Source organism: Rhipicephalus sanguineus, chromosome 4 (genome assembly GCF_013339695.2).
Source record: "Rhipicephalus sanguineus isolate Rsan-2018 chromosome 4, BIME_Rsan_1.4, whole genome shotgun sequence".
Lineage (NCBI taxonomy): Eukaryota > Metazoa > Arthropoda > Arachnida > Ixodida > Ixodidae > Rhipicephalus > Rhipicephalus sanguineus.
The window spans coordinates 23,982,283-24,009,511 of record NC_051179.1 but is presented as its reverse complement, the minus strand read 5'-3'; the positions used below and the strand labels follow the sequence as shown (position 1 = coordinate 24,009,511).

Genomic DNA, 27,229 nt, shown 5'->3' with positions numbered 1-27,229 from the left:
GCCAGACTGTCCTTCCTCTCATTGATTTCGTCTAATCGGCTGATCCCTTCGGGGGATTCCGGACGACGAGTAATCTCCCCCCCCCCCTCTCTCTCTCTCTTTCTGACTCCCCTCACGCTGTATTGGGGAGCGAAGAGAAGGGGGAGGGGGGGGAAGGTTACGGATTGCGGAGAATATAGGGTCGTATTGATGGTACGTGTTCGTTAGGCGAAATTATAATCAGTTGCTCCGGTGAACCTTCTTGTCTAGAACGTTTTCTTATTTCTGTTTCGAGCCGGACGTGACCAGGCGGTGGCATATCTTGATAAGCGCGCTGACCCGAAGAAAGATACGCGCTGTCCAGTAAGTTTATCGATGATCATAAGTCACAGGAGTGCTTGACATTGAAGAAAAAGAAAAGTTGTAACTTCAGTACAGCAGCACGTATACGTATTATGAAAAAGCAGTTTAAAGGGGTCATGAACCACTTTTCCAAGTAATGATCTAATGGCCTCAGTATCGGAGTGTACTGCCTCCCGAATCGATTGCCGCAAAAATTTCTCGAATCCGTCAAGAATCAGCGGAGTTACGGGGGTTTGGCGCACGCTCCCAGCGCTTTCTCTCTTTTCTCGTGCCGACGAGCGCACTGGAAGCTAGACAGGGAGGGATGGCATGGGGGAAAGAAGTTACGCCAGCGCGCGTCATGAAACGCGATCGCTCTCCCGCTGTGATTCGCTTGCGCGAGTGCGGCGCCGGCAAGTGGCGGCATTCCGCGGCAAGAAGCGCATCTGATCCGAACGCCGCTCTCGATTTACGTCGGCTATCGGCCAATAAGCATGTTATGTCTTTGCGACGTACAGCGGACAGACGCCCCGCCCACCGACGAGAGTGAGAACCGGCCTCTGTTTGAAAAGAGGGTGCCTGGGGAAACGGCAACTTCGCGCTCCGCTTGTGGCCATTACGCGGCGCGCACGACTGTAATATTTGGCAGAGCAGTTCATAGCCGTGTCAGCTTTCCGCAGGATGTGTTTTTTCAATCAGCCCAAGGGGTGCTTCATGACCCCTTTAAGGTTCACTTGACATGCCACGACTCCAAACTTCGGCACGTGCGTTCAGATTGTGAGAAGCTGAAGTCCGGTAGTACTAATGGTAATAATAACAACACTTGTTCTATCGACGATAGTCTAGGTGGTCTGCGAACAGTCTCGTACGGCTTATGGTCAGTAATATCTTTAACGACTATGATACAAGTCGGAGTCTATGGACTCTCATATTTGGCAGCCGCTTGTCATTGATTGATTGATTGATTGATTGATTGATTGATCGATCGATCGATCGATGTTCAATGCTGCCACTCAGCTGAGAGCATAGAGGATACATGGGCAAAACAAAGGCATTCAATGTGTTACATGTGTTGCTCGGTTATTGCGCTTTCAAACACGGAATCAAAGACCTCCTATGTAAGCATTAAAACGGGAACATAAGGTTCAATAAATAATGATAAGGAAAGCATAATGATGATAGATAGCATGATAATAAAATGCGTGTTGGCAGTCTACATGGAGGGAAATGCAAGAAGGGGAAGGTTAAGCAGGTCAACCCGGCGATCGTCCTGTTTACTACCCTACACCGAGAGTGAGAGAAAGGGGTATATAAACATGGACGCGCACAGACTTTATAGATAAATGTGTATAGGCGACCCTCGTTCTAGCCCCCCTTTCCCATATGAGACACAGACTATCTAGCCATGTTTCGAAGGTTCGACGTTCTTACTGGGGCGGCGCGCGAGGCTCGCTTGCGACACCTCCATGTAAGCCATGGCCGCGCTACCCGAAGTTGTTAATGGCTACCGGCAGTCGTTCGGTGCCCTGGCGCGCTCGTATATATCGTAATCGGCATGCCAAGCGCTGCGGTTGGGCTGCTGTGGCTCCGGCTGCCCTTTGCGTGTCGCAACTGGACCATTAGCGCCGCGCGTGTGCAGTCGGCGCCGCCTTGCTCGCTTGCTTTACTTTACTTACTCGTCGCTATAGCCTGTCCGTGGATGGCACGGCCGGTAAAGACGCGTGCCTGCCTCATCTTGGCAGGACAGGGGCGCGTCGTGTAGTAAAACAGTAAAACGGGGGGTCGCGGAGGGGCCAGCAACCCCTCGTTTGACGCGGAGAGCGAGACGCAGCACCACGCTCTGAATGGACTGCCCTGTGTGCAGCCCGGTCGTCGTGAAACTGGTTCCTAGCGCTCTCATTCTTTCTACCCGCTTTGTCAATCAAGGCGCGGGATATATATATATATATATATATATATATATATATATATATATAGCAGGGCACTTATATATATTTGGCAAATATAATTAACATAGCCACTAAACTGTGTCTCTACTTGAAAAAAAAAAAAAAACATCTACAGCGCGCGCGCGCGCGCGCGTGTGTGTGTGTGTGTGCGTGTGTGTGTGTGTGTGTGGTGTGTGTGTGTGTGTGTGTGTGTGTGTGTGTGTGTGTGTGTGTGTGTGTGTGTGTGTGTGTGTGTGTACTGAAGATGTTAAGAAGGGTAAATATTTATTTTGTATATTCAGTTACAGGGGTCACGGGGGGGAATCTGGTCGTCTTGTGAGTCCTGGATGCTATTATGCATAGTTATAGGTTATAGTTTATATCTGAGGCGGGCTTGCGACATCGCTGCTAGCGCATGTTCATTGCTTCCGTCTCACGTAACGTGTCGTCAGTGTCCGCTCACCGCACCGTACCTTTTTTTTCTTCCTTCTCTGACCTGCACAGACTCGAAGAAGGCTCCCCAGGCTAACATGGCGCCCAATGGTGGGGTGATGGGTGGCCCACCACAACAGGGTGGCGTAGCACCTCCAGGTGGCGCCGCGGGCGGCGGTGGACCCGGTGGCGTGGTGCCCACTGGTGCCGGCGGCCCGGGGGCTGGTGGCCAAGCCCCCACGGACCCCATGATGGCGCTTCGCTCCATGGCCACGCAAGGTGGGGCCACTGCCGGGGGCGCGGGACCCCCCGTACAGCCGGCACCGGGCCAGCTCATGGACGGCTCCCAGCAGCCCCAGGGCGGACCGGGGCTCAACCCACTCGCCATGCAGCAGCCACGCTGTGAGTCGCATTGTGGAATTAATGGATATATCCATTAAAAGACAAATGATGGTGGTCATAGTCATCATTATATTGCAGTAAAAACCTACAGTGAAGCTGTCTGCCCTGTGCCGTCGTCGTCGTCGTCGTCGTAGTAGTAGTAGTAGTAGTAGTAGTAGTAGTAGTAGTAGTAGTAGTAGTAGTAGTAGTAGTAGTAGTAGTCAGGGGCATAGCCAGAAATTTTTTTCGATGTAGAGTGAGGGGTTCAACAACCTTTCATTTATGTTCATGCATGTGTTTATACGTGCGCGTGTAATACGCATGCAAAACTGAAAGATTTGGTGGGGCGAGCCGCCCCACCCCCCTGGCTACGCCAGTGGTTGTAGTAGCAGTAGTAGTAGTAGCCGTGACGCAGATCAAGGGACCGGACGTGAGAGTGAATGAAAAAAATAAGTAAAACGAAACGATGATGATTATGCTCAAAATGATAATGATGCTTTTCTCCAAAGCAATAAAACGAAATGATGATAATGACTTTTTGTACCAAATGTCATCATCATCATCGTCATCATCATTGCAGCTTCGCAGTCCGATGGTTTTCATGGCATAGAACTGACTGAGTTACAACGAGGTCTTTGTTCTATATGACCGTATTCTATATCCTCATGCCCATGTAGTGTTCGTACAACTGATTGTAATAGAAGATTGTTTGGTTGATTTAAGCATGACATGGCTTTTTCCAGCTGTTCTAAGGAGCTAAGTAAATGTGGGTTAGTACATATTCTTGAACTTAGTAATTTGTGGTTCTGGAGAACTGCCTGTGGCAACGAATGCCATCTACAGGGGTGTAACTTCTGCACTCGTCTTCAATTCTCGGCTCGGTGCTTTTGTTATGTTTGATCCCGACATGTCATGACGAGTAGTTCGGTTATGTACTAGTGTACTATGCTTCGGTGAATAATTCCAATTAGTCAACACCCATTTATTATGAAAGGGAAATTGACAACCATTCGATTGTAGCATGAGGCCACAAGGAAATCCATACGGATTTCTCAGAAAGAAAGCTTCTTATTTGAGTGAATCTCTTTCTCAACCCTTGCGGGATTCCGCAGAACTGATTTGCAACCCATTTATTACCTCTATAATGTTTTTCTGTCTCGTGCTCTTTTCCTCCGTATTCAGTGATGCAGGTGGGCAGCATGATGATGGCGTCTCAGGCTCAGCAAGGAGCTATGCAAGGACAACTTCAGAATCAGCTCCAAGGACAGCTCCAGGGTCAACTCCAAGGACAACTTCAAAATCAGCTACAGGGGCAGTTGCAAAACCCGCTGCAGGGCCAACTCCAGGTTAGCATGTGTAACATCATCTCTGTTTTCCAAAATGAAGGATTACTTCTTGCATAACACAATCATCAACTGCGTGGGTTGCTTTATACGTTATTGAGAGGCATCAAGGTAACTTGGGAAACTGAAACTGTCCATGCTGTAAATTTTTGTGCAGTGTTACTTGAGGGATTGTGAAAATTGTGATTTTATTATGATAATTATGCTAATTATTGGGTCGACTTGATAGTTTTTAACTTTGTCACTTGACAAACTTTGTCACTTTCCTAAATTAGCGGCGGTAAGGTGCTCCCAAATTTCTACATCATTGAAAATCATCTTGCATTCTGTGTCACCTCACAAAAGAGACATAATATTGCGGATAAACATAGGCAAGAGTGACAGGTATAACCCATTAAAATTTTTCACAACGGCCGTTCCGTGGAGTTTTTGTTGAACCAACTTCTGCTTATGTCAGCATGCTTTTTGGAATTCTCTCGGGTAAGGCGGGAAGGGAGTGCACATAGTGATGCAGCTTTGATAGAGCACAGGCTGGGCGTGACATTTTGTGAAGTGGTTAAATTGACCTGTTTTACTCCCACAGAGCTCAGCTATTCGCACATCATGTCAAATGTGATGGTGACCTCCTGTCTCTTGTTTAGGGTCAACTGCAGGGGCAGCTTCAGAACCCTCTGCAGGGCCAGCTCCAAGGGCAGTTGCAAGGTCAGCTCCAGGGTCAGCTGCAGGGCCAGCTACAGGGTCAACTTCAAGGTCAACTTCAAGGCCAGCTTCAAGGGCAGCTTCAGGGTCAGCTCCAAAGTCAGCTGCAGGGCCAGATGAGACCCCAGCAGCCGCAGATGATGAACAACTGCGTGCCCATCACCATGCAAAAGCTGCGACCACAGGGCCCTGTGCCCAATGTTTCAGTGGTAGGTGTCGCTGCATATGTAATTTCTTTCCGCATTTGGCAGGAGTGCAGCCTAAGTTTGTAACGTCTAATGAAATTAAGGACTGTACCTTCCTGAGCCCATTCCACCTCTATTCTCTAATGCGTAGTGATGAATATTTCTGACTGAATTCAACTGCCGTATTTACTTGTACACCACAGTGTACACCACCAGTCATGGTTAACACTGGTTAATATTGGCTAAGGTTGGCTAAATTGTGGCTAATGTCAGCTAGTGTTAGCAAATGTTGGCTAAAGAGCGTCATATGATTGCTATTGTTTGGTAAGACTTACTGCATGGATAAATTTCTCTTTTGGCTAGAAAATGTCCATTAAAGTGCCCTGTTTGGGCGGCATGATGGCTTGTTTGGCACGTACGTTGTGGACACCTCGACTGACAGCTCTCCACTCCTGTTTGATGCAGGCACCACAGCAAGCAAGCACCGTGCCAAGCCAATTTCAAAATCAAGCACCTCCTACCTCGGTGGTGGCGTCGCAGCTGGCTGTACCCACTGTTGCTAGCGTAGCTCCTGTAAGTGCACTGAACGTTTGTGTTTTTAGAGAATAGGGATTCATGTCAAGGGGGGACAGTGAGAAGGTTAACAAATGCACAAGGGAAAAGAAGAACAGAAATCTTTAAAGATATTCCCTGTAGCTCCATAAAGATAATTTTCTGGGCAACAATTCAGTAATTTAGGTTAAGATCGTAGATCGAACTGATGTGAAATCGTCAAGTGAAAAGCGTCGCTGGAGCCACAGATACAAGGGTACTTGACAAGTCCCCATGTCGAAACATTAGCTGCAGCGACAATCCTTGTTCGACGACATCACACAATTCTTTTTAAAGCCAAAAGCCTTAATGGCTGTGTTGGTGCTTCCTTCTGCCAGACTTGCGCGTGCGCCTTTGTGAGACATTGCGAGAAATGTCCAGAAAACCCACGGGACTACGCGGTCTAACAGCTGTGGAGGAAAACAAACCATGTATGTGTGCAGTTGGTTCTCCCTCCCTGCATGCAGTTGTGCAGAAAGGTGGGCACGCGCATTCTGCACTGGTGCGTCACACAAACTGAGTAGCAGCATGTCCTCTTCAGCAGCAGCAGTGTCGGTAGAGAAAACGCTAGCAGTGGAAGAACCCGCGCACCCTCGTCCCAAGGGACGAAAGCAGCACAAACGGACTGCTATCGAGGCTCGCGTCACTGCACCTACACAGAAACGCATGCTTTCTCCTTGTGTTACAAGAGTGTAACAACTGCCGATTTTTCTTGAGCACACTCCAATACCATTCACAAGTTGGCATATGTAACTGTAATCAATAGTAAAAGAGTTTGCTGCTTCGCATAAAGTTTTTGCAGGCAGAAGCGTGTGGTTGCAAGTGAAACGGTGTTGTGCTCTGTGGCATTTCGTACACCGAGTCCACAATGTCTTTATCTGCATGCCATAAATATCCGAGAATGTATTGTTGGCATTCATTGGTGATATGTGTGAACATAGTGTATTCACGTGTTCCAAACTATAAAATGTAAATCATGTTCCTGTGTCTGGCTGATAACAGGTTTCGAGTCAAGGCCCTGGAAGTAATCAGGGCGCTGTGCCATCACCGGTCGGAGGGCCATCTCTACCAAACAGTGTGCCAAGGTAAATAACTGTTCCTTCAGAAGAAAGGAATGTTGCTAAACAAACAAACGATTACAGAGGAGAATGCTAAGAGCCATGGAATTATAGACTTTACCGGGGAATTGTTGGGACGAGCTGGTTTTCCCCAGTTCCTACCTCACTGCCTGCCGATCTTGAGGGATTACCAATTTTGTTGCCTTTTAGCCACCATAGTTGTTTCATCAGCCTTCTAAGGATTACTATGATACCAGCACACGTCACAGCTATGACAGTGGTAGTATTTATGGGAAAATCGGTCTGTTACATTGCATTTTCTCTGGTTTATTGAGTGTGTGTGCACCAGCAATTTAAGATTCTTAATTACAGTGTTCTGCCATCAGAGAGCAAAGTTTAGTCATGTAATCTGAAGCCCCTTGATCTGGGAAAGTAGCATTATTCTCCTCCTCATGTGCATTTCCCTCCTCAATTCTCGGGTTGCGCTGTGTGTGGCATGCTCAACACCCTAGTGTGCAAATGCACTGGAGCGACAGAGCCAGGCTGAAAGAGCAACACGCGCATTCCTTTTTGCATTCGCGTTACTTCTCCTCTCTGGCCCGGCCATAGTAGCAGCAATGCGATGAACACCTGGAGGGTTCATGGCAGCCGGAAAAAAATTAAAAATATAACGAAGACAAGTTTCATGATGTTTTCGCATTATCGGGGTCACTTGACAGGGCACTTTCACATGCGGCAGCCAATCGGCGTCGTGGAGGCGCGGCGAAAGAGGGGAGCGAAGAGAGGAGGTCAGCGGAGGATGTCGTGGCATAGATAAAAGCGTTTAGCTACTTTTCTAGACTGTGTGGTTTTGATGTAATTGGGAAATGTTTATTCATTCAATCATTTCTGCCTTGCAGCCAGATGGTGCAGTCTCCGGCTGGTGGCTATGCTCCAAGCCCCTCGTCGTCGCAGGTGGTGCCTTCGCCTGCGGGAAGCTTTATGGGCCGCACGCCTGGCACCGTGGGAGCTCCGTCGCCAGGCAGCACTTTGAGCACACCAGGTGAGTGCTGCTCACCGTTCGTTCGGACTCTTTCGTGTTCGAGAAAACTTGCACAGAAGTAGCTAACTCGGTTTCAGCCTGAAAGAGGTAGCCATTTGTGTTAGCCTTTTCAGGCTGTTTACTGTCATGCACAAGCTTGTTACATGGGGCCACTGCAAAATTAGCCAACATGTCAATCTGAATGTGCCAGTTCTTGTGAGATCGCTACTTGGGGGGAAAGCACCTGGGAGTGTCGAAGTGCTAAAGTGCCTCTTTCAGCTTCGATAACCGATCTATTTGACTGACGCTGCGTCAGAGGCATAAAAGTTTACTCATTCTTAATCCCCGTCTCCGAGTGGAATGTGTATGGGAGATCGGGGAGCCTTTCGTGTTCTTGAAACAGCGTGGCAGCCCTTTTTCCAATAACGAACTTCTACAGCCAGTATGCTTCACTGCGTGGCAGTTAGTTTTCGGTCATTAATACTCTTCACCGCATTATGCAGGTGTGTTACAATGAAACTTACAGAAGCAAATCGATTGTTATGTAGTGCAAATGAAATCACTGCTGCTCTGGCCATCTGTATGTTGAGACGCGCCTTGTTTCTTTTCCTCCATGGCTTACATTGTGCTTTAGATTCCCTGCCCTATTTGACAGCGTCTGACAAAACAGGGACGTTCCGTTGGCTCGAACATTGCCGAGGACGCAAGTGATAACGGCCCAGCTAGGAGAAGTGCGCCTGCTGGGCTGCGTTTGGTATATCATGTGTGGAGGTGAATGGGAGTTCGATATACACTCAAACCTCGTTGTGACAGTAGAGATAAAAATCGACTCTGACAAATTGGATATCTGGCTTGCGTAAAAATTCTAGATACCAAAACGCATTATTCGAGGCTTCAAACCCAAAATAAACGAGACAATCTTACCTGTCACCTAGTGCCATTTCGAACTTCGATTCATGTGGAGGCGCAACCATTCAAGTGTACAGCATAGACCGCTTATAACGTAAGTCGCCGGAGTCGCGAATATCCGCACTATAAGCGGTACCGCACTATAACCAAAACAACATTTTTGAAAGGTTGCACGTGTACAAAACATGACCAACAGGCAGGCGCGCGATTCCGACTATCGCGGCATGCGACTGGGGCGTAAGTTTGCATCTGCTTACATTTGAAAATGTTGAACTGTTAGCGTCCGCGGACCTGCGGTGCCGACATAACGAACGCGGAAAAAATGCGCCGTCACCGGAAGCCGCCGCGGTAACACACTGCGCGTCCGCGATGTCGAAAACGGTGGCGACCACAAACCACCACTCGAGTGTTTCACACGCACGCCCGCGTTTTCGTAAAATATGTAAGTCACCCCTTCTAAATGCAACAATTGCAAAATGTTTCACTGACTCAGCACCAAACCGCAACTTCTGTAGTCCGCGGCCGCCGAAATGGTAGCTAGCGCTCGTTAGGCCTAGCGTGCGCGTTGCAACTTGGCATGCCACCGCGAGAAGCTTGCCCTAGGCAACACGGAGATCGGGAGTAGAAGAGATCGCACTCGCCAGCTAAACCGAGGGCATCACGCGTGAAACGAAGTTTCGGTTCGCGATCGGGAGAACAGCCGCGGCAACTATCCTGAAAAAGTCTTTCAAGCTTGTAAGTCCGCCTGTTGGTGGCAAAGGCGAAAGCTCAATCGCGTCTCAAAGCATTGTTACTTGCGGGGGAATCGAGGTTGCACGCGCGATATCTGCGCTCTACGACGAAGCAACGACGAAGCGCGCATGTCAAGCGGCCGAAGGGGGCAAAGGCTTCTCCGTCGGCCGTGCAACCGCTCCCCCTCCTCACACCACGCACCTGCGCCGGGCTGCTCCCTTTTTTTTCTCCCCCCGCTCCTTGTTCGTTCGTTCCGCGACCCCTCCTCCTTTGTAATGCCGTCGCCGCTCTCTCCCCCGCCGGCGCATCTCCGCTGAGAAGCACGCTCGCACCCTCGCATCTCTGAGAATGTTCCGGCAGCCGCATTATAACCGGTCTTTCATCTCGGGGGTCTGCACAATAAGCGGTATGCGTATACATGGAGTTCTATGGGAGAGTAAGCGGGAGTCAGAAAAAACCGCATTATAGCCGGTACTGCACTGTAAGCGGTTACGTTATAAGTGGTCTGAGCTGTACTTTTTTTTTCGTTTTTGCGCTGGATGACCACAATTTTCAATACTTTTTCAAACGACTAAACAGAATATGTTTGTGAATTGTCTTTCAAAATTTATTTTGCTTTTTATGCTACATTTCAATTTAAGAGCCTCGTGTAAGTGAGATATTTCTTCGTTGCAGCCGATATCGCGGTGGATCTGGCGTTTTTTGTTTCGTTATAAAAAAATTAATGTCACTGACATCAAGCGTGACCAACCAATATGCATATTTAGTTCACTATAGCTGATAATTCGCTATATCAGTGTTCGTTATAAGGAGTTTCAGCTGTATATGCAGTACAGTGAGATACTTTTGCATGGTATCTTCAAGGGGATGTTATAACCAGTCAGTCTATTGGGGTTTCACCCTGTATGTCTATGAATAGTGCGTAGTAGATAACTTAAATGAAGATTATTATCTTAGATATGATCACAGGCATCCTCCTCTCACTCACTAACGAGCAAAGCAACTCTCGCAGGTAATGTCGGAGGTGCCACGCCCAGTCCTGCAGCACGTACCCAGACGGATGACCAAGCATACCTGGAGAAGCTGAAGCAGCTGTCTAAGTACATCGACCCACTGCGAAGGATGATTGCGCGCATCGACAAGGACGAAGGCATGTTTTACCTTCTAGTTCAATGCAAATAAATACAACAATCACACCTCTTTGCGGCAAACCTACATAAGGCACAGGAATATCCTTTTTACATTCATTTTTCATTATAGACATATTTTGACATACCCACATCAACGGGAAACACGTTAGATATGTATACACTCAAACCTCATTATAAAAAGTCACATCTGCCACGAAAATAACTTCGTTGTATCCAAAAATTCGTTATACACGTTTATTTTTAACACTATCTATTACAAGACTATTCTTCATTTACTTCATTATAACAGATAATTTGTTATATCCATGTTCGTTATATCGAGATATGAGTTACAAGCGAACTTTTTAGTGTGTGTTCATTACAGGGAGCTCCATTGTAACATTAGTTGCACAATACTGATAGTGACAGGTTGACTGGCGTTGTTTGCACATTGGAGGGACACTGAAAGCGAGACAGCACTAAAAATTACATTTGGTGATTATGGTGTTATTCCAGGATTCTAGTTTCATTAATGCTACTGCAAAATTTAGATTGTTACATGAAGGAAACAAATGCCAAACATTGGTTTATTTTAATCCTACCTGAAACCTCAGTGCCTGTTGCAGACTGATATTGCAGACGTTGAATTATTTTCCTGTATTTAGTGACATTCTGGCACAGCAGAGGAGTTTTGAACCTTTCCATGTGCAGTCAGGCTCAGATACAGGTTATCTTTTTTTTTAAAGTTGGGTGGCGGAGGTGGCATCAGTTTTGACACGGTGAATGATGATGATGATGATTGCACGGACGCTTGCAATCACCAAGAAAAATAATAAATTTGTTCGTGCACCAGTGAGCATTTTAATGACATCGTAATTGCTGGGAAGAAGGCCAAATTTGACATGCGCCATATGCTGGAGGTTCGTATGGGAATTTCAATCTACTGGGTGTGAAGAAATCTGAATGTCCTACATGGAACTGGGCATGAGTAGTGTTTGGATCATCTATAGTTTAATGTGACCCTTGAGTACTGAAAAAATTTAGCCAAGGCCCTTTTGGGTGCTGTTAAAAATATGTGATATCCTGGTGAGCTGTTGCGGGAACCTCTGTGTAATGTAGCCCCATTTAGTAAAGCACTCGCCCATTCATGAAAATTTTGACACTTTTCGCGTACTTTTTTGTTTCCCAACAGATCGTAAGAAAGAGCTCAGCAAAATGAACAATCTCCTCGAAATCCTGTCGGATCCCAACAAAAGGTGGGTAGATAAGAGATATTCTGATTCCCAGCTTTGTCTGCGCATACGTCTCTTCTGCGGCTTGCAATCCCTTACTTGCATGCTTGAGCTTCGGCTCACTGCATTTTGTTCTGTGCATCCTGTTGTGTGTATAGTCCAGTACAGTTTGCTTATAACCATACTGCATGTAACAAAACAGGCCACGACGATGGGAACCCTGACCGGCCGTAGGTGCTTGGCAGCTATGGCAGTACGCTGTGATGGACAAGGGTGCGGGGGGTTCGAATTCCTGCCACAGCGACTGTGTGCAGCAAGGCCGAAGTGCAAGATAGTCCCACATGCCTACATTTAGGAACAACCCTAGCTGTTCATAATTTCACTATGTCGGGCCTCATAAGGATAATGTAGTCCTGACATGCAAAACCTTGAAACTTAATTCGCCAATACGGACGAAAGAATAAAGCTTATATGAGTTAGTTGCAAAAAGGCTTGAGCTCGCTGATAAGCTTGAGGACGTGGGTTCGATCTCCAGCCATGGCAGCTGTATTTCAATGGAGCCAAAATGCAGGAACACTTAGACGCACGTTAAACAATCCCAGGTGGTCAGAATTAATCTAGAATCCACCACCGCACTGTGCCTTGAAATCATGTCATGCTTCTGAAACATAAACCTCTGAAAATAATTAGCAGCGTTTATATAAACGTTGTGATAGTTACTGACTTCGGGAGTATTGTTATAAGCGAACTGAAACTGGTGCTTGTTTCTTTGCATGTTTGTGTTCGCATGATACCTGTGCATGCTTCTGTACTTGCCTGCGACACTGGGTGTGTACTCTTTGCTTGCAGATGCTAAACTGCTTACGATGGAATGCCCTGATGCATGCTCTTTTTTTTTTTTTAAAGCAATGTCGCTGTGGCAAGTTCATTGTTGCGATCCAGCACCAATCTCGTTTAGAGCAGTAATTTTCAAATAGCGAGACAGCACACACAAATTCGTACTAATTTCAACCTGGCATAACTTTGCACAGTTTCACTGGGGCTCCCAGTGTCAGATGTCAGCTACTCGCTTAACACTGCTGTTTTGAGGTCATCGAAATGTTCTGCAGATGTTCGGCACGCTAGTCACATCTGGTCTGCACTTTCGCTGTCATAATGCTGACTCTTGGCTGGCGTTCACCGTGGCTGCACTTGACGCTTTCGTTTTGCACCAGTGCAGCTTATTCACGTCAGTAATTTTTGGGCTGCCCTCCAGTCGAGCTCTTTCTCAAGTTTGCCGTTGCCTCGCACAACTTTCTACACCTTCTGCCGTGGATCTGTTCACTACTGCTTTGCGTTTTCCTTTTTGTTGTTCTTCGGCAACAGCCAGTTGCTCATACAAAAGTTGTTAGCTATGCTATGCAAAGCACCCTGAGGCATTTATCATAGATTGCATTTAGTTTACTTTGTTTTTTTTTTAAACTGTAAATTTTGAACTCTAAACACTAAAATGTATGTTTAGGATCTTTTACAAAGATTGCTTGCTCACTCCTTTAACATGTGTATGTCAGGACTCTTGCTTAATTGTGGATTTGATCATTTTCTCTACCTTCAAGCAAATTTCCTCAACCTTGGAAGGTTTGCTAGGCACGTAAGCTTTAGATACAGGAATACTAGGGTTTCTTCTTTTTTTTTTTTTTCGCTGGGAGATGATCTCTTTTCTTGCTACTATGTGCTGGCTTTGCCTGATTTTGCCCCGCCTGTTGCTAGGAATACTAGTCGCTTACTAACTCCAATGTCGGTCGTGTTGCATGTATTCTTACTTTTTCTTTTCGTTTTTTTCTCCCATTGTCCTTTGAACATGCAGATCAATGTGAGTAGAATATCGCCAGGCTTGGGAAATTTCCTTTTCTTATAGCGTATCATTCGCTTGACGAATGTTGTGTGCTTTTGGTTTTCACATACGTGCCGTGCCGTTAAGGTGCGATCCTGTGTGGTGCCGAGTAAACGTTGCAATCCGAGACACTACCAAGGTGTCGCTTCAAATGATACAGCTGAAAGGTCCAACGAAGCGCGTAGCGCGGTTTCTAAAAAACCTTACCTGCAATGTAGGTGATGTGCAAGACAAGATGCATTGTTCAGAATGCATCACTTGTAAGTTTGTTCAGTGCATGTGGTATCGTATGTTTGTTGCGTGGTGTTGGGTCTGTAGCACGTAGAAAAGGAAAAAAAAAATGAATAGAAGAAATAGCTGAAGCATGCTATTTTCTTGTTTACGTTGTCAATGTGTGCGACCAAGTGTGCTTGTAAACCATTCTCGCGGAATTGTAGCGGTTGCCGTCCATTCCTATTGCATGCTAATCGGTGTGAATGTAATGCCAACGATACCTGTGTCGTCTGAATGCCTCTCCCGTGTAATTGTTACATGCATGTCAAGCATGCTTGACCGAGTGCTGTAACCAGAACAGTGTTCTCACCTGATGTCACGAGTTTTTCCATCTTATTGCTCCCCCATGTCTGCCCTATTGCTGATGAAGCCTGCAGAAACTGTCAGGTCGAACATTTTAATGTGATAGCGTTAAAAAGCCCGTTTCGAAGAAATTCCGGCGTTACGTTTCGGCGACGCGAACACGGCCCAATGGCGCTGTCGCGTTCTACTCTTGAAAGCGAAGCTGAAGCATCCTTTTAGTGTTAGAATTTGTAATGCTGTTGAAAAAGCTCGTGGCTTTGAATTGAGTGAAGCAGTCCAAAACGTAGCTACTTTTATGTAGGATTGCTATCAGAAAACCCACTGGAGCTGGGTACTGTGACACTAGTTGCTGGGCTGCGGCACACTTGGGCACTGGTTACTGGCTGAAAACGGGGTTTTTAAAATTTCTTGGCAATTTTAATCGTGTGCAGTTTGTAAATATAATTAAGCCAAAAAAAATACAAACTGATGTACTGGGTTAGAACCCATGACACACTCACGCACGTTACATTCATAGTTCGGCTCATTGTCACAATGCCATGCTGGAAATCAGAAGCAAGCTCGGTTTTCTTTTGATGTAACGAGCAGTTCTTGTGGCCCGTCTCCACTTTCTTGTTTGGGAACACCCGAGTGTCATACTCCATGTGACAAGCAAACCTAAGGTAGTTCATCTGTTCACATTGTTCTACCTGGAAGCAAAGCATTCCTCTGGTTTGTTCTTCGGTAAAGAAACCAGTGGCTTAAATTATGGGGGGGTGGAGGGGGGGTCCTGACCCCCCTTGTTTTCATGTTGGGGGGGACATTCCTTGCAAGTGTCCCCCCTTGAGATTTACCTTTCAAATATATTTCAATTGCTTGACAGCTAAGCAGTGTACTCTCCTTAAAATCAACTGAAAGCTGAAGCCCTTCCAATGGGTAGAAATGAAGTATACAAGAGTGAAAGCTGTTTTTGGTTTCAAAAGGCACTGTAGAGGCTGTGCTTTATGAAATGATACGGGTGACTTCTGACGTGCCGCAAATGTTTATCGTGCTGGCCTTTGAAGCACAAAGTAAAGAATCCGTGATCATGTACCGTTACTTATCCATGTCACCGATTTGGTGGAAGATATTGACAAGGAAATGCGATTGGTCGATTTTATTTGTGTTATTAAAAACATCACTGGTGAATATAAACAAGCTTTGCAAGAATGATTCCAGGGGTAAATCTTGGGAGGCTAGCAGCATACGCGATTGGAGCTGAAGTAAAAAAAGAAAGCTGTTCCTTTACATGTTACAAAAAAAAATTGCTAGCATTTTCGTCTGACGGTTTAACCCGAATTACATATCAGCTAGAAATATGCTAGAGCCTATACCTACGAGTTACACTTAGAAACTGTGTTTGCCAACTATTGGCTGCTCAGGCCAGTGCTCGTTTTCTTTTTACATTATTTTAAAACACGATTTTCATTTAAGTAATTGAAAATAAAAGGTATATTATGTAAAACAATAAGGCTATCATGGCATGAAGATGTGTGTCCCCCCTTGAGATTTTTCTGGATTTAGGCCACTGAAAGAAACGAGCAACATGTGCAGTAAATACAGGAATCAATCGCATTCGCTGTTTGGCTATTCATGTTTATATAAAAGAAATGATACTTCTGAACCGTACAGTAAACATTTACGCATATGCAACCTGTTTTGCACAATGCTCCGGCACGATCCAGCATCCTCCAACTTAAACCAATGCCTAACCACAGTAAAGCCCAGTGTGACTATCTCCCAATGTGAACATAGCCAGTGCACCCTCATTTGCCCCAGTGCCGTCGAAGCTCCCAGTAATGAGCTAGTGCACTGGTAGGCACTGCAACACAGTGGTTTTTCCGATGGTGATTCTATAGTGAAGGTCCATTACTAAAATAAATAAGCGCATAAGATCAGGGTCTTCTAGAGTCTGTATAAATAGGGAAGAGCACAAGGTCAAGGTTTTTTAAGGTTGGTGTACATTAATGCATGTGGTGCCTTTTATAGCCTAAAGTCTGGTGATATGGTCAGCTTGAAATTACAAGAAATGAAACACATTTTCACGCTCTGCAGTCATGGCAATGATGGCAGCAAAATTAGACATGAACTGATCTAAGGGAAAGCTTGCTTCATCACGGGCGTACTAATGCTAGGTCAAAAGTGATTTTCAGCATTGTTTCCGCTCGCAAATAGCCATTAACCGTTCATTTGCTTCCCAAATTCCCCATGCAAGAGGTGGTTCTATCTTGAATGACAACCTCAGATGTCAACACACCTTTGCTTTCGCTGCTCAGGTGTCCGATGGAAACTCTACTAAAATGCGAGCAAGTGCTGGAGAGGCTCGAGCTGAAGGTGAAATCGGTAAGTTCGAGAATCCTAGAGTTTACATCGAGTAATCAATTACCGTTTTTTTATTATGTGGAAGCATACTTTACTATACTGCAAACTACTAGTACGTTTTACTCGCGCTCTGAGAAATAATTTGAAACGGAGCCAGGAGTCTGAATGCTTCCCACTTGGTCAAGAGTTGTAGGGCATTGATCGTAAGTTTTTGATGATGCATCTGACGTACCACTTTTTCAGCTTGTAAAACAGCTAGTAAGTACACGACCCCTTGCATGACTTCTCTTTTTTTCTCGTTGCATTTAAGCGAAGTGTGCATACTCTTGTTACTAGCCTTAGTTCCGTCGCAGGATAATGTGGCACAGGGCTGGGCATTTCACTAGCATTGCTCTACGAAGTTTCAGTTAATAAATTACATATTAATCTGGTAATAGACATGATGAATTACAAATTTAAAGTTTCAGGTTAATTTACGCCCCTAAAGAACTACCTTACACTTACCCATTGTTTTTGATTGCACCAAGTTGCGCGTTTTAAACCAGCCGCACCGCGAATGTGCTCGGATGGGCAAGCGATAGCTGGCGTGCTGCTTTGGGAAGCAAAAAAAAGCAACGGAGAGACATCGGCGCATGAAAAAAATTTCACGTATTCCCTAAGTGTGGCAGCACATGCCAAGCAAGAAAAATGATTGAAAAAGGTGCGCATTTTAAACATATAGGCTATGCCGTACATGTACGACGAAAACCCTCAAAGGGTTTAAGTGCTATTGCCGACCCGCAGGGGTGGCCAAACATTGGCTGAAATACAGGCCGACTTGGTCGTGCGTAAGTGTGCATGTGTACAGACGCGCAATGACAAGTTTCTTCCGGCCGATGGGCCAAGAAAAGTGCTTTTTTTTCTGGTGAATCCTTTTTTTTTTTTTTTGACTCCTGATTAATCTGACTTTTCTGCGGTTCTCGCCGAATCTGAATAAATGGTCGGCGATTGTATACACCTTGTATAACATACTGATACAGTGACTACAAAGCGTAACAGTTATGTAATATATGAAAAAAAAAGAAGAAAACATTCGCACAAGTGTTTACACTACTCGGATAATACGGCAATAAAATAAATGATATGCACTTCATAACGTGCAAGAATACATGAAAAAAAGAAATTTAACACACGTTAAGAACTTTCATAACACATTCTAGAGAGGAGAAGGCATCAAAGTTTTAAATTCTGACAATGCTAAATCCTGTAAATTATAGCCTGCTCTATACAGTAGAACCCCGCTGTTACGTTCCTCACTGCTGCGTTTTCCCGGCTGTTACGTCGTTTTCCGCCGGTCCCGGCATAGCTCCCATAGGATACAATGTATTGGGAACCCCGCTGTTACGTCGTAACTGTCGGACCGTTCCCGTATGATACGTCGCGAAGTGCGCCCGGAGCCGACCGAGTGACTACCAAAGAGAGCGGCCATGGTGCATTTTCACGCAGCTTGGCCTCGTTTGACCGTAATATTAGCCGCATGAGAGGCGCAAGCAACAGAATCTTTCAATTGATGCAAACAAAAGCATGGCCTTCGAGATTCAAATTGCAAAGATGGCGTCTATGACGTAACTGCTCGCGAAAGCAAGGCCTTCGAGATTGGCATTTACTATTGACAAAAGCATAGCCTCTGAGATTTGCATTGCACAAACATGGCGTGTATGACGTAATTGCTTGCGAAAGCAAGGCCTTCGAGATTGGCATTCACTTCTGCCATCGCGTTGGCGTAGACTCATCATCATCGTTATTTGTCGGAGAACGGGAGGAGTTCGAGCTGGTTGGAGCCAAGGAGGTTTAAATAAAACTTGCTGGAGTGGAGGCCGCCTATACTTACTAATGGGCCGCAGTGAAGCCGCGCCGCGCGCGCGGCGGCCATCTTGCCATAGGCAAGAAACGGGAGCCAAAGCGCGCCCGCCGCGCTGGCCGCGTCTTTCCGCCGTGGTTTTTAATGGTTATAATGGCGAACATTAAGGGAGAAGTTGTCAAGAATAAGAAGCCAAATCGCAGATAAGAATGCGGTCAGTTTTATTCTGTTTCTTTTGGCGTTTTTCTTGCAAGCATGCACACCGAAGGGCCTGTTTTTTTTTTTTTTTTAATAATTATCCTCGTAAGAGCAGACCTCACTTCTCGGCATTCATTTTCCTGTTTATTTCGTTCGTCATGTGACGGAGTCTTATGCATATATGGAGTTTGGCCACTTTCTTTGAGCGGAATATAAATGCGGGTCCAAAGCACCACACTCGATATGCTCATCGAGAAGGATATATATATTCGTCAAGGCTTGAAAGCCATCTATTTTGTCAAGACAAGCTCAAAATCTCCAAAACGAATAGTTTTGGCTTTGCATGGACCTGCTTCAAGGGCATTCAGCTTGCAGTCGACACTATTTCAATAGATACAGCTTTTTCGATACTATTTCGTAGGCTCGGCCGCTCTCTCTTACCCTGTCAATGAATCAATTAAAAACACCCGAGTGGCATAAGTCATAAGTTTAAGCCAACGAGAATAGTCTGTCATCATGTATTCCAGTCCCAAAGTCCGCATATATCTAACCGTTTAGTCGCCCACAATCTAAACTTGTTTTCTCATTTGTCATCAACAATTAAAGTACAGTAGAGTTTTTGTGCGGCATTGGGCTAGCTTTTTCGAGACAGTGCCTCATCTGTGAAGCAGCATTTCCTTTGATGGAATTCTGTACACCGTTCTCGTATAGAGCTCTGCTGACAGTGCGCGATTAAACTTCGTGTGTACATACTCGTAAGCTGATGGAGAATAGAAGTGCAGCGTTAACGCAAACGCCCGCAGCTCGGATGGAATACGTGCCTTTCTGGTCTTTTCGTGCCCTAGGGGTTGCTGTATGTATGGGGGAAGGCTGCAGTGAACATCGCCCTGCCCGACTCAGACATGAGCTTTTGATCCTTGATCTCCTTTATTATCGCTTGAGGATCGCGAGCCTCGGTCTTTTTGGTTAGCGTGCAATTTTTCTGCTGCAGAATTTTCATCTTGAGCTGTTTTATCTCTTCTTGGAAAAGATGAAGCATTTCTTCGTAATGCTGCCGTATAAGTGATGCAACTGTCACATCTTCAACAACTTTTTTCAATTTGAACGCATCTAACGGCCGGAGTACCCCTGGGCGATCGGTTAGGTCGCTTTATTTGCAGCTGGAAAGAGCACTGCACAGTTCAGACCTGCTGGTTTTACTCGCTGCACTGCATAAAGCAAATACAAATATAACGAAAAAATGCACGAATGTAAGAAAAAACAGGTCCTTGTATATTGCCCAAATGACGTTACATAATCTCGTAGTTGCGAGCTACCCTTTTATAGCACGAACAGGGCAACCGATAACGAAATCTCGCCTATTTATATAATTTCAATGAATAGCAAGCGGTGCGTTATTTTCCTATTTGCGCCCGCACCAGTGGTATCAACAAGCACAAGAATGTGTATCACTGGGTTTTGCAAGTGTTTTACAAATGCGTCAAGCACAGCTAGTCGAAGAACTCCCAGGTCGCAGCCTAGTCCGGTCGAAACAATTTGGCGAAAAGTGCCTCTAACATATGCGATCGCCGTCTTTTGGCTTCCAGACTTCCCGTCAAACAGCCTGCCCCGACGTGCTTCGAACATTTGAGTCCTTGCGAAACCGGTTAGAAAAAAAGAACGACCGTCAGATGTGAAATTAGAGACAGATTGCGGGCTGTCAGCATGTGTTCCGGCATATAGAGAAGTTTTCATCGAGCTCGAAATGTTCTGCTTACAACTGAAACTTCATCCCAGAGTACCTTTTCGCTCGATTTATACAGCCGTACGCAACGCACAATGTATCCAACAACGCCCGGACGCCACCACGCCAGAGAACAGCTAGAACAGATCTATGCGGCCGCTGCAGCATGCGTTGCGGAAGGCGCGCTTTCTGCCTATGGCAAGATGGCGGCACGCGGCTTCAGCTGAGGGGCGCCTCCTCCACTCCAGCAAATTTTATTCTAACCTCCTTGGTTGGAGCTCGCATGGTCGTGCGTGCGGTTCGCGGTCGGACTCGCCGCGCCGGTCGTGATTGCGTGTGCTTAGTTCTTTCATGCCTACAGCTGTTGGTGTTAAAAAAATCACATACGTTGATTACATTTCTGTGGATAAGGCCGTCCTAAGCTCCGCGTTTCTATCCATCGACTAGATCGCGGCTGAGCGCGCCAATTTTCTTGCTGCTCGTAAGAATTGAAATAAAATTCTGTACCACTAAATATTTTGCCGTTTTTCCTGTTTTTCGGCTCTTACGTTTCCCGTCTCTTACGTTTATTTCCTACGGTCCCTTCAAAAACGTATCAGCGGGGTTCTACTGTATATGAATTCAGTAGTCTAGGACAGTGGCATAGCCAGGGGGTGGCACACCGGGCTTGGCCCTCCCCCTCCCCACGCGAATTTTTTTTCTGCCATGGGTTAGAGAGCACAAACTGACAGTTGACCGCACTTACCTACCTGGACCCCACGTCGGATCAACGGCGTGCCCCCCCCCCCTCTGAAATAGATTTCTGCCTACGCCAATGGTCTAGGGAGATTATTACATAGCATTTGACAGCCATAGTTAGCCATAGCCATAGTGTTTTTCATTCTGCTGGACAATTTATAATGCAAACTGTGGCCCTTATGGGAAATTCAGCTGCTTACCTCTGCACTTTCTTCGTGGCCTGACAGGCGGAAAGCTTTGTGAGTGGTGGTGGCGCCGTGGGCGTCGCTCCCGGTGTCGGTGGACGTCTTCAGGAGCAGAACATCTGCCAGCCGCTACTGGACGCAGTGGCCAGCCACATTAAATCGCCCATGTTCAACCACACATTGAGCCGTGTGTTTGGCCCAGCCATCACGACGCTGCTTGGCCCTTCTCCTAGGAGGTGAGTATGAGCTCGCAGCAGCTGCGCTGCACAATCGAAGTCTCTCTAAGTTAACAGGGATAACACTTGTGGCTTCTTTGTTGCAAGTTTGGAAGTGTGACAATGTATTGCAATCATATTCATTTTCTTTGCATTTGTAATTATGCTCATAGATAGCTTTTGATATGGTGCCGCCGTAATGTAAAAAAATTTAGCACAAGTGACCAATGATTGAAGTGACATAATCGTGACACAGTGCTGTTGTTCCAAAGCACACTGGTAAGAGATAGTCCTGATGCAATTCATTCATCAAAGGGAAGGTGATGCAGAAAGCAAACCATCACAAACCCACATTTTGAAGTCTATCTAAGGCATCACTTTTCTGCACAAACATGTTCCAATGTGGCTGGACACCTAAGCCGTAAGGCACATAGGATAATATATTAAAGCTTTGTTCCTGAGAAACACAAACAGCATTGCTTCGTAGTGTCGTGTAACAATGAAGTGCACGATTTTTCAGCTTTGTGAAGCTTCTCCATCTACCTGCGAGCTTCTGTGGAAATGATTTGCCATTTTCTGTAGTAACGTCGCAGTGTCGTTCTCTGCATTTTCTCTGCGCAGAGCTTGCAGCTCACCTGAGGTGCCCGCTAAGCGTCGGCGGCTTCCCGAAGAGACTGTGGAGATCCCGGACCTGCTGCAGGGCGAAATTGCACACCTAGACCAGCGTTTTAAGGTTCAGCTAGACCCGAGTCAGCACCTGGGATCCCGCACGGTCCACCTCATATGTCAGCTAGGTGAATAAACATTCTTTTGCCAAGTTCAGAGAAAATTGAGCCAATTCCATGCCGTGGAAACCGTTGCACAGCGAAGCTGTAAGTGCGCGAGTGTATGTGATTGGCTAGCGAGATCACGTGCATCAATCATAATTTAATATTATTATCATTTCTAGCATCATCATCATCATCATGAGCGCCCCCTAGTGATGAGGCGGGGTCGCTGCCCTTGCGTGACACCGGACAGACATGCACACGATGCAGGCTCGACTTAGAACAGCTCCGCTGTTCAAAGAAGGCTGGAGCACCTTGCATATCTGACGAATGCTTATAGTGGTCAGTCAGACAAAACCAAAGCAGATCATAGACTGTGCGAGGCTTAACAAAGGCCTTGTATGTATAAAGCCGACAGTGTATTTGGTTGGCCACTCTGATTCTCTGGATCAGCACCAGTTAATGTGCATGGGCAGCCTGCAATCTGAGTGGGCGATGAAGTGTTCCAACTGAGTGCTTCTGTTATCACAGAGCAGTGCACTTATGGCAGCATGGCTTGGCCAGCACTGAAAGCCACAGCCACAACCACAATGGCTGGTGTCACGTGACCATTCCTATTGGCCAAATCGTGCCAGTGCTCCCGCGTCGAAATCGGGGCACTGAAAGGCACACCATGTCAGATGCTTGCACTCCCAGAGAACCATTTGAATGCAGTTGGAGCGCTTGACTTCAATCACCCACGTAAAGGCCATCCATTTTCATCACTTCATCTCGTGCATGTAGACAAGAAGATTATAGATGCGATAGTGTGAATTTTATTGCAACACCAGTGCTGTGCTTCTGCTCGCTTCTGATTGCATGCTGTCTATGTGTCTCTGCTGCAGATGACAAGAACCTTCCCTGTGTTCCTCCAATAACCGTGGCGGTGCCCGAAAATTACCCGAGTCGACCACCCCAGTGCAATGCTAGCCGAGATCAGTACGGTAAGATGCGCTGCTTTTGTGATTATAGCGCTTTTGGTAGTTTGAGCTTGTGAACATATGCATTGAGTCACTAGGGCACTTTCTACAGTTCCAAACACATCTGTGGAATAGTGATAGTATCTGTTCTTGTTAAGCATCACAAGCTTAATGCACGAAACCTTAAATGCGGTTTCTTTATTTTCAGTAATACTACTTGTAAGAAGGTAGAACATAAGTCAATCAATCTGACACTCAATGGAATTTATTCCTTTCTAACGTAGTGAATTCTATTGAGTGGCCATATCCTAAGACAGCAGTACTGTGATTTGTCACAGTCCATCGTATTAAGTTTGTGCTCTCCCTCTCTCTCCCCTTCCAGATTCGACGCAGTTTCTAAGAAACATTCTTCACTCGTTAGACATCCACCTCAACAAAATGCCCGAGAAGTATTCAGTCACATCACTTCTGGACACATGGGTAAGCACTCTGCTATCATGGGTGCTGCATTTGATGTCTTTTATGATGGATCCTTTACAGCACATTTTCGGATGTAAGAAACCGTACTTATCATTAGGTTTGGTTCGCTTATACCGTTGCAGCATTGAGTTGCTGTAATGATGTGCACTTGGCTGTAACGAAACATACCATATTTCGAAACATATCGCAGCCCCACTTTTGAGTAGAATGGATTTCAGATGTAACTTGACATACCTTTCTTGCAATTATTATCGCCGACCATCGTAACGAGTGTTGACTATTGTCAGCCACTATTTCCCGTGTTTGCAAATTAATCTATTTTGTTAGACTAGGCCTCATAATTTAATCTTATTGCAAGTGAATGTCAATTGCACTATAGTGTGCATGTTATGAAGTTCTTACAGCTTTTTTTTTTGTCACACAGGAGATGTGTGTTCGCCAAGCCTGCTCCTTACCAGACACCATGGTGACGGCTGGAAGAGATTGATGTAGACTTATGCTTAAGTTGACCCACTTTCTCAGGACCTGATATCGATCACCGTGAACACTGCCTGTCAGCGTGTCACCAGCGCACACGGCGTCAAAACGTCTTCATTTTTTGTCTGGCTGGCCCACTTGTACCTTGATTGTAAATATTGTTCATTGTTGCAGAGACAAAAATACATCTTTGTTCACCACATCTTGCTCTCTCTCTTTCTTCTTGAAAAGAAATTGTAGTAGCTGAATACAACAGAAATGAAGAGGAAGACTGGTATGTATCTGTGTTGCCAGAAAATAATGCATCCAAGAACTGAAATTTAAGCGAGTTTGTAGGAGTTCATTCATACTTCAACTAGAAGCACAAAAAGAAAAACAGCACTGGAGTATTGCTCGTCTTTTGTTGTTTTCCTTTTTGCATCGTCGTTTTCTTCCACTTCGTTTTAAGAAATAATGCAGTTAACGTTGAATAACTATTATACCAAAATTTATGGGAATAGCAGCACATTGTAGGTTTTCTTACCTAATCAATCAAAAGCGTGATTTGAATTGTTGCAACATTATTGGAATATCTACTGTAATAATTTTTCTGGTCAGCTTGCTGAGAGAAACTTTTTCTTCTGCGAACCACTGCTACTTGTTTAGTTTGGCAAACTTTGTTTGACTAAGAAGGCAAAGGAAGTTTTTTCACGGATGGATGCTAATCTAAGGAACTTCTACATCAAAGAGCAAACCCATGTTTCTCACCCCTTGGAAAACTTAGTCTGTTTTGCCTCTAGTGTCTCAATTCTCCCCAAGATTTTGAAGACATTTCTCTATATCAGGTGCATTCTCCTTGCTACCACCGAGCCTTCTGAGCTCTTCACTGGCACTTCTATAGTGTGTTATATGGGACGCACATGCCTGTATTCATCATTGGCGCCACTGATGTTGCCAACATTGGTAAATGTGGATACAGAAAGTGAGAAAAGCTCAAAGAAGTATAATGGTCTAGATGTAACGACATTTGAGAACTTTGTCCAACCACGAACTAAGTGAACTCTTTATGGTTTGTTTGGGAAGCTTCTATACGAAGCCGTGCTTGGCTACTTCCCCAATAGGCCCAGAACTTCATTAAAAAATCTCGCAGTTTTGCTCGAGAAGAGAAACGTTGATAGTGATTAGACAACTACGTAAAGTAAGATTTGCAGTTTTATGAACGGTATAAATTGCAGTAAGCATTCACCTGTAAATTAATGAGCACAGTATTGCTTAGACACAGGCAAACATGAACAGGTCTCGCTGAATGAGCACAAACACACTAGTGATACTCTACTGACATTTCCGCATAACATTCGTGTTACAGTACAACAGCTTTCGTAGTGCAAGAATTTATGGGAAAAAATGCTGCGAAATGAATGAGGAGGAAGATGTAGTCAAAAAGAAATTGAATACACACTTGCCCAATTTTGTTTCGTGAGTAGGATTCTGTTGCTACTTTCTGGCCACCATGAAGGGCATGATTGCTGTAACATTCGATTTTTCTCGCCCATCTGGCATGGCAGACACTCGCATTGCCCTCTTCCACGAACGAAGTCGCTCCACTTGTCGGCGAGGAGGAATCGCCACATCACAATAAGTACCCTAGATTCAAGTTTTTCTTATCCAAGTACACGCGCCCGTGTTAGTGAAAGATATCCCACCAGTGATCCACTGCCGCGCGGCAGTGGATCACTGGTGGGATCTTTCACTAGACCCCATAATTTTTCTTTAGTTGTGAGGGCAGTTTAGGGAGTGTTTTACCGCGAAAACCGTTTTAGGCCTCCCCGTCCCTATGTGGGAGCCCCCCTCCCCAAATCGGTCATTTGAAAGAAAAGCTTCCCAATGGCTGCAAAGCTGAAAATTGAGCGATGACTTGCTTCTCACAATGACCTGCCTTTGGTCCCTGGCTTTCCGGGAGTAAAGGTGGGCAGTAAACAGTTATTGGAATGCAACATCAGGGGTTCTCTGCCTTCGCTACCGTCAAAAACCTGCACTTTAAACAATGACGGGACAGGTCGTACTGTGTACAGGAGTGGGGCAGACTTGGCGGCCCGCTTAAGAGGATTAGGGGGTGCTTCTGATCAAGGGGGCGCACGCCTATGGATGATGTCACTCCCTGGTGCCCACAAACTGCATAGGTATTCTGGCAATACCATTGGGAGCGGGGAAGGGGGTGTAGCAATGCCTGGTGCGTAGCCGTCCGCTCACAGAGGGGGCGGGGGGGGGTCTATACCCCCCTTATGTATGTTCGTGCGTGTACTGACACGTACATACGAAATGTAGAAATTTCGGAAATGGGGCTGAATGCCCCCTCCCCATGGTCCGCTTAAGAGGATTAGGGGGGGGGGGGGGGGTGTAGTTACACCATAGTTACCTTGCTTGCTGCTGTCTCTGTCTCTCCCTCGATCCTCTTTCCCTTTCGCCTTTTTATTCCCGCACTTGCTCCACCGTGCAGTGTGGCCATCCGGAACTGCCGCGTTGTTATCCTCACTGCCTTTTCCCTAACTCTCTCCCTCGTTTATTTTTCATATTTGTCATTTTTTGTCAACCATGCAGTACTGTTATAGGCTTCCAAAGCAACATCGAGCGGCGCCACTGCTCTTATCGCAACTGGGGCCATCCACGGCCACAACACTGCCGCCCCCGCGCACGCGCAGAGCTCTCGGAGTGCATGTAACTATTGCTGACTAGCAGCGCTCTGGGCCGAATAGACCTTTTTCAAGCACACGAGCGCCACCAACGGGCGCGCAAGCGCTCATGGGAAATGTGGGTACGCCGCAGCAGCCACCGCGACGAGCGCGCAGGCCTCGCGCTGTAGCTTTCTCTTGCGCCGTGCCAGGACTTCTTAGACACAGTGAATTCGGCAAGGTGCAAC

At 46.0% G+C, this 27,229-nt stretch overlaps 1 protein-coding gene across 2 annotated transcripts in view; it reads left to right on the top strand.

Moving 5' to 3' along the window:
* LOC119389613 (mediator of RNA polymerase II transcription subunit 15) overlaps nucleotides 1-24,525 on the top strand; it is a 122,114-nt gene extending 97,589 nt beyond the window's left edge. For both annotated transcript variants that reach the window (XM_037656964.2, XM_049414493.1), the window contains 14 exons: nucleotides 2,754-3,083; nucleotides 4,245-4,408; nucleotides 5,047-5,313; nucleotides 5,755-5,862; nucleotides 6,883-6,965; nucleotides 7,838-7,980; nucleotides 10,613-10,750; nucleotides 11,923-11,986; nucleotides 16,706-16,772; nucleotides 21,478-21,671; nucleotides 22,272-22,444; nucleotides 23,302-23,400; nucleotides 23,759-23,856; nucleotides 24,281-24,525. In XM_037656964.2, coding sequence (XP_037512892.1) covers nucleotides 2,754-3,083; nucleotides 4,245-4,408; nucleotides 5,047-5,313; nucleotides 5,755-5,862; nucleotides 6,883-6,965; nucleotides 7,838-7,980; nucleotides 10,613-10,750; nucleotides 11,923-11,986; nucleotides 16,706-16,772; nucleotides 21,478-21,671; nucleotides 22,272-22,444; nucleotides 23,302-23,400; nucleotides 23,759-23,856; nucleotides 24,281-24,343 — 1,991 coding nt within the window. In that variant the 3' untranslated portion in view covers nucleotides 24,344-24,525. The remainder of the gene's footprint in view (nucleotides 1-2,753; nucleotides 3,084-4,244; nucleotides 4,409-5,046; nucleotides 5,314-5,754; nucleotides 5,863-6,882; nucleotides 6,966-7,837; nucleotides 7,981-10,612; nucleotides 10,751-11,922; nucleotides 11,987-16,705; nucleotides 16,773-21,477; nucleotides 21,672-22,271; nucleotides 22,445-23,301; nucleotides 23,401-23,758; nucleotides 23,857-24,280) is intronic.
* Nucleotides 24,526-27,229: the final 2,704 nt, after the last annotated feature.